This window comes from Macrobrachium nipponense, chromosome 11 (assembly GCF_015104395.2).
Source record: "Macrobrachium nipponense isolate FS-2020 chromosome 11, ASM1510439v2, whole genome shotgun sequence".
Classification (NCBI taxonomy): Eukaryota; Metazoa; Arthropoda; class Malacostraca; order Decapoda; family Palaemonidae; genus Macrobrachium; species Macrobrachium nipponense.
Window position 1 is genome coordinate 12787169 of NC_061087.1, and position 12500 is coordinate 12799668.

The window sequence follows — 12500 nt, forward strand, 5'->3', positions numbered from 1 at the left end:
TTTCTTGGGAGGAGGCTGCCAACTCTTTGCTTCTATTTTTACTCTACTGCGACCTACCACAACTGGCAATTATGTATTTAATAATTCACGGTTAAGTTAAACAGAGGTTTAAGCACTCCTCCTCTCTGGAAATCGAGCCTTCCCAATAAACATGAGGAGATTATCATGAATACTTATTACTTGATCACGATAATAAATATATAATATATATATATATAATATATATATATATATATATATATATATAATATATATATATGTATATATATATATATATATATATATATATATATACACGTGTAAATATGTGTGTGTGTACACACATATATTGAGGCGAGTATCATGAATGTTTATTACTTAAGATATATAGTATATATATAAGCATATACATATATACATGCATACATACACACATATAAATGTGTATGGGTTTGGATGTATGTATCTCCAAATTGCTTAATCAAGGACAATTCTTGTGCAGAAAACTTCCACAACAAAGACAGCGGTTTCTCACCAGAAGACCCACCTTAAATGTAAAATAACTTTGACACGCACAAAACGGTTTATTCATAGTAATTTATTTTTGTAAAACAGTCTTCATTGCCAACTTTTTTCTGTTAAATACGTATTAGTGATATATATATATATATATATATATATATATATATATATATATAATATATATATATATATATATATAATATATATATATATATATATATATATGTGTGTGGTGTGTGTGTGTGTGTGTATGTATACATGCAGATACACTATATACATTTATACAATACATGTCTGAGCTGACTGATAAATAAACATTATACTTTGTCCAACTGTTAGTGTTAGCCTCCATGCGTCTAGCAACTAAAGATGAAATACTTTCTCTGCACAAAAATTATTTAGCCAAAATTATTCACCAAATATCGTATTATGGGCGCCGAAGGGGGAAGTTTACACCCAAACTCTTAAATCCTACATTACCTGCCCAACGGCTAAATAAGCGCAATTATAAGGTAAACACCAAAATGTTTTCAGAAAGCGAGCTTACAAACATGGCGTGACTCGACCATAAAGGCCGTATTTTGTTGAAACCCTCGACGCACAACTCTAGACGCCTGAGTAACTTTAGTCTATATATAATATATATATATATATATATTATATATATATATATAATATATATATATATATATATATATATATATAGATATATAGATATATATAGTATAGTATATATATATAGTATTATATATATTAATATATATATATAAACTACTACGACAAATCTTATCTATTTGCACTAATATTAATGCTCTTTTTATGCCACCTTTGCTATGCTTTACATTTAACCTAGCTTGTACACCATCTTACATTAATCTTTACCACTCATTTCTACTTAACCATAACAACTTCAGCCAGTCTCTTCTCTCTCTCTCTCTCTCTCTCCCACTCTCTCTCATCTCTCTTTCCTCTCTCTCTCTCGTCGATCATATAATTACTTAGACTTAGAGATACTTACATTTATCGTAGTATATACATATATTATCTATATATATATATATATATTATATATATATATATATATATATATATCTTTATTTTACAAATATTTTTTTCCTACCATATGCCCATCTCGGAACTGCATATCCATGAATTTACAACGTGAGTAAAATGCGCATATTTATACGAAGGTGAACCTCTAATAAATGTGACACCAATCTCATTGTCTAGACGTGCTATTTATCTCTATCGCTGCTTTTGAAACCTTCCTTTAAATGGGAACTATAACAGACCCTAATCTTTTATTTCCTCTATTGAGGCGATCACCTACAATCGGTTTTTGACACCAGTTTCATTACAAAAGATCATCTGAACTGCAAAAATTTCTCAAAAGTAGTTAAACTATTTATACTCTTCCTTAATCTTGTTTCAGTATTATAAAGGAATAAGCTGTATGTCCTTTACCTTATTAAACACACAAACGATACTTAAGTGCATTACACTCGAGACTGTTACAAACGGAGAATTATCATAAAACCTTTGAATCCTCAACCCAAAGTTACTCGAGTTCCTTAGTCTTTCAAACATACAGTTCCGACATGTCCAGATGCCCAACAGAAGTTGAAAAGGATTCCCCAATTACCATGACCCAATTGTTGTCCGGGAAGTGGGTCACTGGGTTAAGAGGTCACTACAGACAAAACCTTACGGAATGAGTCTTCTGGAATAGTGTTAATCTCTAGACCCCGATGTGTATTTTATCTCGGTGATGAAATCATATAAAAAAATGGCAAAAAAATATGAGCTGCAGTTAAATACCGACTCCAAGTATAAAAACAATACTAATAATGATACAACTATAGTCGCTGTTAGTGTGGAGCAACCGGATTTTCACAAACTTTCACAAAAGCGGTCGCACATACTCTAAAAGAAATAAATAAAACAGATTATAAAGACTTGGTGTCGCTTTCAACCGAGTAATAAAAGCTTACTCTCGTCAAACAGCACAAAGGTGAAAAACCTTTTTATCACAGCGAAACGCAGAGTAATGGGCGACGCTTATGTCAACAAGAAACCACAAAAGACTTGCCAGAAAAAAGATCAAATTACTGACACTCAGAAAATCGAAAGGCAGCACAAGTGGAAAGACAGAGGAAAGAAATCTGATCGGAGGATGCATGAGCAGCTCCAAATACCCAATTTCCCCTGGTCGCTAAATAAAACAAAACAATACGGTAAACTAGAAGACAATAAAACAAATATTCGTAAATGAAGAACCAAATGAAATTTGATGAAACAATTTTTAGATTTAATACAATTTATGAGGGGACATGTGACTTATACGAACTATAAAAATCAATCTCTATAGCAACAACAAAAATAGACAGTCCATAGTTTGATAGTCTGTTCTGTAACTTCTATTACGACTTTCAAATGCCAAAGTCTAAATTACAGTAATAAATCCCTTTACAAGCAGACACAGGTGCAAACTAATTGTTTACATATAAACATACTTATGTCTCTTTTCTATACATACACACACATATATATAAATTATATATATATATATATATATATATATATATATATATATATATATTCTAAATTAAATAAAAACAGCATTACATATTAAATGCAATTGGAGAAACAAGGGTATTGATACTTCCCTTTCACTAATAAAATTATCAATGCAAAAAAAAAATTAGCTTAAATTGAAATCTACAACGGTAATTGAGGCGCCCCAAACCCCCTTCTCTCTCTCTCTCTCTCCAGTCAAGTTACTACAAATGATAAAAGAAAGACAAAGAATAGAATGATACAGAAAACTTAACCAAGCAGAACCAACATGAAAAACAGATTTCCCGTCGAAAACAAAAACTTTATAATAAATAAGATATGGAGTTAAATGTAGTAGGTCAAGGAAGAAAGATCATCATTTTTTTTGTTTCAACAACAAATTTCAGCTTTCATGAAAAAAACCCTTTCGTATTTACTTCATTGGACATTTATCTACTGTATGAACTGTCATACGCATCCTCCATTAAGTACAATGTAAATCACACACAAATGTCTCTCTCTATATATATATATATATATATATATATATATATATATATATATTATATATATATATATATATATATATATATATATAGAGAGAGAGAGAAGGAGAGAGAGAGAAGATAGAGAGAGCGAGACAGAGAGAGAGAGAGAGAGAGAGAGAGCGAGAGAGAGAGAATGAATTTTCAACATTCCAGTACATCTTAAATCCTTCCGAATGACCTACTTGTTGAATTAATATGGGTAATCAAAACTATGTCCATAAAAACAACATATTCTTCATATGACTAGGTATCCGTGAAAAATTCAGTTTCTCCAACTTCCAACTGCTTCCTAACGGACTGAGCGTGCTTCCGAAACAAGCGGCCTTGCTCCCTCCCTCCCTCCCTCTTTTCTCGCTTTCCTCCGTCAACAGATCAAGAAAAAAAATATGAGCAAATAAAGCAAACAAAGCCACCGACGCAATGATGACTTCATGGAAGTAAAATTAAATCCAAATAATCTTGGTCAATAATGTCTACGGTAAAAAACGGAATGCATTAACCTACTTTGTTTAGAGAGACGGAGAGATGAAAGAAAGAGAGAAGGAGACGATGAGACGAACGAGAGGGAGAGAGAGAAGGACGAGAGAGAGAGAGAGAGAGAGAGAGAATTTTACTATTATACATAGCATACATAATATATATATATATATATATATATATATATATATATATATATATATATATATATATATATTATTATTATTATTTTCCGCGCATTTCAGAATCGCAATAATTCAGCAATTATACTGTACTATACTATTTATTTTCGTGTCAGGAAAACAACTCCTAAAAAACAATCAATGCAACTCATAAAAAAACGCTAAAGTACAAAAGAATGCCTTAGTGTTGTGTAAAACAGCAAGACACCTTCTTCACTGAAAATAAAAAGGAATAGTATCCTCAACAGCTAAGATAGCCTCAGCTGCTTCACATCCATTTAATTTTTTTATGTATTACTTAAGAGTTTTTATACAATAAATGCCACACTCAATTATTTCACGAACAAAGCGCAATCTTATACAGCGTAAACAGGTGCAACTTGTTTGTGTATTAAAGCACATCACTATCAAGTTACGCATTCGATTTAACATAACAGCTTTTCTAGTGCCATCTCAGTGCCAGAATGAAATGACTCTATGCACTTACTAGAAAAAAATATATACAAATTTAAAAATAATATACACTAAATCCATTACACTATTTCTCAATGAAAGTTATTTACACTAAAAATAAGATCTGTGGCAATTTTCGTTGGAACTAATAACTACCGTGCCACTGACAGCAAAAAAAAAAAAAATTTAAAAAATAAAGAAAAAAAAAAAAATCTTTTTAGCTCTTTATAAGAAAAGAAAAAATAGGAGTTTCCCAGCTGTTACCAGTTGAGGTAAATCAAATTCCCAATGCACAACGAAAGAGATTGTGACATATCTTAAGTCTCCCCTATATTACTCAAAACAACTATGCAAATACACACCCACGCATTACTTGTAAATTTCATCCATACCCGTCTATATTAGCTAACCAATTTCGGTATAAATCTTTTATGATGAGGCTGTTGGCCCTATGCCCTCCTCTTCCCTGATTGCATACTATCACAGCTAAATTACTACCAGAACAAAGCTAAAGCATTCAGGTTTGCTTGGAATCAACAGCAGGACCTCTCGCTGTTGAGGCAAGTGTCCGAATCACAGGATTATCACTAGTAGATAGAAGAGCATCTGATGGATGTAATGGTAAGAAGACGAATTGCTAGACTACAGGTATATCTGTTCATTATTTAGTTGAGGCCAAAAATATCAACTTCGTTCAAGGTTAAAAGTAAGTAGTAAGTCTGTGACTATGAATGTAACTGAGTTTAGCACAAGTGAGAACATAAGCAAGTACGTCTTGTAGGTGGAAAGAGTAAATGAGGAGTTTGTAAAATCCCATGTTGACGTCACAGAGATAGTTGGAAGTGGGTATGGCAGGGTATAAAATGGCCAGTTGCAATACTACTACGTTTAACCATCCTAAGTTGATCCAGATGTTTCAGCCACTAAGTAGAATTATTATTTCCTTAATGATAACCTTGAGTTAATGGCTGAAACAGCTGTCAGCACAAGAATAAATAAGCGGTGTAGCATTACACTTTAGCCTTGAGACACAGAACATTGGAAAACCCTTGTCCTAAAAACACAAACCCCCACATACATTACACACACACATTATCTATCTATCTATATATATATATATATATATATATATATATATATATATATATATACACACACATACTATATGCACACATTTACAATATATATCTGACAAACCCTGCTATCAAATAAAGATAAAATTGTAATACATATAACTTGCATTTCCTATTCCTATCCAAAGAGGAAAATATTAACACTCCATCGAAATCATAAGGAATGCTAGAGCAGAGAAGTGTACTTGAAATATTAACTAACGCTGAATGAAGGAAAATATATCTAAAAGGGTGCGTGAATTGTCATGCTAACATCCAACAGTGGTTCTGATAAAGTGATAATAAAAAAACTAACAATAAACTAAAATATTTATGAATATATAAATCAAAATATATTATTACTTACATAAATCAGCCCAACTTAAGAAAGTTAAAAGTATAAAAAAAAATACTGAAAAAAATAGAAAAATGAGATTTATTCAAGAGTATTTCTCTTCAGAAATGATCATAAATAGGTACCGGATGAGGCAAGGGACGGTAAATACACATAAATTAACGCCTTGTTCAAGTTATTACCGCTGAAAGTTATGGATGGCAGACGCACAACTGCCGCTCTTACGAGGTCAATATTGCTTGCCCCGTTAATCATTTCAATGCCCCAGGCGATCTAGTAAACAACAGCAATAACAAGAACCATAATGGGGAAAAGATAAGAACAGGAATAGCATAAAAGAGGAAAGAGAAATACCAGCATGCACCGTTAATGTTGCTCGTGCAATCCTAAAAACATTATGGTGTATAAATGTGACTACACATCTAGATATGTATGTGATGTGTTTCTGAAGGTTGGTTCCATAATCATTTTGCCAAGAAAAGGGTGTAACTAAATAGAGGAATAAAAAAAATAAACAATCAAAGGAAAAGGGAAAAAGCGCATGAAAGAAAAAGCCTATTTTGAACGAGTGCCATGATCAGCCAGATGGTGATTCGTAAGTGGGTCAAATGAGGAATTCATGTCACCCTTTCTCTTGAATTTTTCTCCCTCAAGAAATTCATGAAAATCTAATATTAAATCTCTCTCTCTCACACACACACACACACACACGTACATACAAATTCTAACATTACAAACGCATAAGCAAATCGTTTCATTCCCAGCAATTTGAGCAAGACAAAGTTTTCATTCCATCAAGGAAATATATATATATATATATATATAGTCTTTTTCTGGATAAAATTGTAGTAAATTAATAAAAATTATCATGGAGATTTTAAATTCATAACCTTACCAATTATTTTTTGTCATTCTATATAGCAACCTCTATTTCTTCCCTAACGACTAGTCTTAATTCTTTAAAATCTTATTTTTCATAAATTTCTCAACACCGTCGAGATTATCACTTTCATTTAATTCCCTTTCTATTTCCAAGGAACCGTTTTATCATCTGAAGAATAAAAACCTTAACAGATCTGTTTTCCTTGTCTTCACATATACATTCTTCGCAATTTCACATAAAAAAAAAATTTATGGGTTCTTCGTGTAGGTTTGCGATAAAGTTTTCTTTTCGGGACCTTGAGAGGATCTGCTCAACAGCATAAAGCTATGCTTTCGTTTCTGAATATTTTCAGAGAGAGAGAGAGAGAGAGAGAGAGAGAGAGAGAGAGAGAGAGAGAGAGAGAGAGAGAGAGAGAGAGAATCTTTTATGTAAGTTATTACAATAATTATAACCTACCGAGAGAAAGAGACTTTCAAGAAGACAATAACGATAACCCACTGAGAGAGAGAGAGAGAGAGAGAGAGAGAGAGAGAGAGAGAGAGAGAGAGAGAGAGAGAGAGAGAGAGAAATTTCTTTCATGCAAGTTATCATGATAAGACACAACCCTCTGTTCACAGAAATGACTAACCCACATTCTAAAATTGTCACCAGCTGTTTCAAATATCCAATGGCTGTATCCGATACCCGAGATGATTGCTGAATTAAATGAAGTATTGAAATGACCGATAAGGAAGGCGCATCAAATGGAGATTAAAATGACCCACATCCTAAGGTATGACTTTCAGCAGATATTAGATTCTGATACTGGAAATTAAGTAATGAATCCTGGAATGAAAAGTCTTCGTCACCGTCAGAATTTTCGAGAATCGTAATACTTTCACAAACACACACGCACATGTATATATACCTATACATACATACATATATATAAATATATTAATTATATATAATATACATTCCCTGCCAAGAAAACGCATATGTTGAGAGAAAGGCCCACAAACCCTGCAGAAAGCCAAAATTTGCAGACCCATGCCCCAAAATAAAACAAACTAAAGCTAAATTAATGAATCCGGGGATTATCTTGCGTCATCTTTATTTGACCCTAATTATACCTCTCTTTCATATTTACTTGCCCCAAGAGATCAATAACCGCAACTTTTGAACAGCGCCATCAAGGTTAGCTAGATACCATGATGGCTTTCTAAATTCATCGTGCAAAACATTCGGCATCTCATCGACCAGGCATCTTTAACGTACAAATTGTTCAACATTTCACATCTTTAACGTTCACAATCCTTCATAATGAGGCAACAAATGATCTTTCCCGCTGAAAATATTCAACAGTTCAATCCTTTGAACGCCACCTTAGTAAACATTTATAGTTCTCCACCTTTCAAAATGTTCAACACATATCTCCTTTCAACAGCAACTTTGCAATCTTTTATAAGGAGGTAACGAAGTATTCTTTAACGTACAAATTATTTAACACCTCATCATTTAAACCGAACTCCCCTCCCGCCACCCTCAAATCCTTCGTAAGATGGCACCGATATATCCTTCAACATTCAGATGATTCGACAGTTCATTCTTTGAACGGGAACTTCACAATCCTTCATAAGAAGTCCACGGAATGTTCTTTAACATACAAATGAATCGACTTTCAATTTTTGAGTGGAACTTTCACAGTCTTTCATAAGAAGGCAAAAGAATGTTCATTAGGGTTTAAATGAATCAACATGTAGGTACTTTGAACTTTCCAGCGACTCCTGAGAAGGCAACAGAATGTTTTTTAATGATCAAATGAATCAACATATACTTTGAACATAACCTTCGCTATAGCTTCCCTCAAGGAGACTAAGCCATGCCTTCTAAACGTCCAAAATTCTCCACTCTCACCAACACCCTACTGATGAAGTGGGCCTTTATAAGGCTCCGTGAAAGACGTGGCCCGATGCTTCCAATAACAGGCGATTCTTCATCCCAATTAGACGGAAGCTTGGCTCTGACTTCTGGATCAGATACAGATTCGTTCTCCGTGTTCTGTATCTTTCAATCTGCTTGTCCGACTGACTGTCTATCACTGTACACTATCCTGGTTTGTACCTGTCAATATCTTCCAATCAGCAATCCAACTTCCAAATCCCTGCCGATCTATACCCGTCGTTCTATCGGCTCCAATCTTCCTATCAGCTGTTTATCCTACATAGCTAGGAAGCAAACCGTGCTTGCCTAAACTTGTCTATCTGTCTATCTTGCTATTGATCATATCTTCAGCAAACAAAATTAACCTTTTAAATTCAATCACCTCTTAATTCATACATCAAAAACAAACGTCTCGTATGACAAGAAACTCCTCGATAAAGGAGTAGAATTACAATACGTATTTTCTATGAATTCAAAACTTGATATTAGCCAAGTTGTAAGTAATGAATTTGAGGTCTTACTTCACACAAATTACATAATTTTTTTTTTCAATATAGATATTCGTAATGCATGACAACCAAACAGATCTAAACCCTCTAACGATGAGACATATTACAAAAACAGCTGCAATCCCCTCAGAAACAAATTTACCAAGATAATATATTATTCAAAATGCATGAAATCAAATACGATGACGGAAACCAAATATGACGTTTTTAAGAGAGGTTAGAGCTCCCTGATAAATGGAATGGAATGGAAAACCCCTGATAAATGGAATGGAATCGAATACAGTTTAGACCAAAGGCCTAGCACTGGGACCTATGAAGCCATTCAGCGCTGTAAAGGAAATTGAAAATAGGTAGGCTTGGAAGGTGTATGTAACAGGAGGAAAACCTTGCAGTCGCACATGAAATAACTGTTAGGAGTGGGTGGGTGGCAAGCTGGAAGAGCGATAATATGAATGGAGGTACAGTAAATGGAATGAAAGGGGTTGCAGCTAAGGGCCGAAGGGACGTTGCAAAAATCCTTTACGTAATGCCTACAATAGACCCTGTGAGTCCCTGGTAAACGGGACCGTTAAGAACCTTCTACACAATACTTGTAAAAGCTCTCCGAGAGCTCATTCACTATAAACGACACCCCCTCCCACACATAGGCACACCAAACAAGCCAATGCACCTGTAGTCTCTCAAGTGATTAAAATTAAAAACTACAGAGGGCGTTTCTCAAGACTAGATTTTCTCCAAAAAAGATTTCCTTAGAAATGAGGTCCTGCCGAATTTTATGTACGTTTAAACCTGTGATGAATAAAGCCATCAAGATTACCGTTTACTTGAAACATATCTCCTCTGGTAAAAGACAGATTGGTAAACAATGCCTGCCGAAAGGAAATACGCTTTCTGTGCAAATAAAGCTTTCTAGTCCTTGCCGGATAATACCTAACTCTTAATTCCGATTGAACGAGAGTTCGAACCGGGACAGATTTTCTTGCAAATGGGGGACTAGTCGGAATTCCCATCTTAAAAAGGGTTACAAAATGAAGTAAATTTCCTTTCTAAATAGGATGGTTATTAAATGGCCTTAATTCTCTTGTTAATCTGGGTTACCAGCGTCTTGCATTCCCTTTCTACCGTGAACCCAGGAGACTGAATTCCTTTTATAACATATGAGTACCTGAAAGGCCTAAATACCCTTTAGAAGTAGGATACCTAAGGGCCTGAACTCACTTGACGTGAGCATTCTTCTTAGAAATGGGACGTCAAAGAGAGTTCTATAAAGATATGCAATGGAATATAAAATGTAGGCCTATGAAGTCAATCATATTAAAAGGAAATTTGGGAGTAAAAAGGTTTTAAAGGTGTAACAGGAGGAAAGCCTCGCTGTTGCACTATGAAACAATTGTTGAGAGGGTGGAACATAAGATGGAAGAAAGAGAATATGAACGGAGGTGCAGTAATAGGAACGGAAGGGGCTGCAGCTAGGGGACGAAGAGACGCTGCAAAGTTAAGTAATGCCTACTATGCAAAGCATGAGGTGCACTGACGGCACTATCCTCAACGGGATCCATTACATATGGAATATGTGGAGGCCATTACTCCTTATAAAAATAGAATGGCAGAATATGAACTTAATAAAAGGTACAGATAATGGGTTTCGAAATGTATTTGGAAACAGGATAAAAATAAAATATAATGTCTAAGGATTTCGATTCTCCTTGAAAATTACCCAGAAAGAGATAATCATTTCAACAGAACTTACTCTCCAATATCCTTACCTAATGAGAAAACAACCCGAATTCCCTTTAAAAGAAGCTTTCATTTAATTACCTGATTTACGAAGTTAATGAAAAGTGTGAATTCCCTATATACATAATTTCTATTCGATACTCACCTTTCAATTTAACGACAAATATATCTTTAACTGGGTATATGGACTAATTTCGTTCAATATGATATGGCAGCATCTTGAATCCCCTTCACAGTTAAATCCTATTGACGACCTATATTCGAAAGCCTGCTTCCCCTTCGTTTGCAGGTCATTCTGTTTGTCTTTCCCTTGCGGAAATCTGAATTCGCCTCCCAAGGAATGATCTCCAAACTCCAAAAGAAGAAAATGCTATTCAAAGCACTACTAAAGAGCACCTGGCATTGGAGACCTACCTTGCAATGGGTTCCGGATCGAGAATGTACCATCTGTCGATGGGGTCGGTGTTAATTAGCCTCGCGAGCGTTGCTTCGGTCACCGACAGGACACCCGTGTCGGGATCGACGCTCCACTGGCCATATCCTAGGGACAGACGCCCCAAGTCTACACTGCTTCCGTCAACGCCGTCGCCTGCGTCACCCAGTCTCATCTTGTACAGCTTCAGGGTGCTGCTTTGGCTGTCTTCTGAACCTCCTGCCGAAGGAAGGTTCTCAAAAGCCCTTTGAACCAGTTTGTCTGATTTTCCGCGACCAAGTTTCAAAATTTTGTGTGGTCAGTTGCAAGTATTTAGAAACAAAACTTTTTCTGCTCGTTTTATCTCGTTTATCTTTTAATAACAGTCTCCGGAACTACACTGAACAAAGTGCGTAAGGTTCAACACAGTTAGGATCATTTTACGACGCTTGATAACATCCGATAGACAAATCGCTCGCTTATTTTCCAATTGGCTTGGCTGTAACATTCATCGTATCACAAATTTAGCGCAAACTTTTAGCTTTTAAAAATATAAAAGACGCGATTATGAACTTTTTTCAAGTATATAAAAAAAATCTGGTACAATGGCTTTTACAAACAGACAAGAGTAATCACCCTGGCTTTTAAAAAGACTTTGTAAGTCAGAAAACTGGGGACTGAACACTGCGACCACTTGAGACCGTTGAGGAGGGACTTTATTCTCAAGGAGGAGATGCAACAAACACTCCTCTCCCGTACGACTCCCGGGCCAAACTAATGTGTGCTCGTCCCGCAGAGATAAAAAAGGCCTGGCATCACTTAGTGGGGCCCCAATACCCCGCGGATGCTGCC

The 12500-nt window shown here is 35.0% G+C and overlaps 1 protein-coding gene across 2 annotated transcripts in view; it reads right to left on the reverse strand.

Annotated features, from left to right (window-relative positions):
- The window catches only part of LOC135223835 (uncharacterized), a 614631-nt gene that overhangs the window by 587499 nt on the left and 14632 nt on the right, over window positions 1-12500 (reverse strand). The window contains exon 1 of one of the 2 annotated variants that reach the window (XM_064262749.1): window positions 11651-12438. The exons of the other annotated variant lie outside the window; for it this stretch is intronic. Within the exon in view, the coding sequence (XP_064118819.1) occupies window positions 11651-11844 (194 nt within the window). The 5' untranslated portion in view covers window positions 11845-12438. Of the gene's footprint in view, window positions 1-11650; window positions 12439-12500 lie in introns of those variants that run through there. 2 annotated transcript variants of the gene reach the window in all.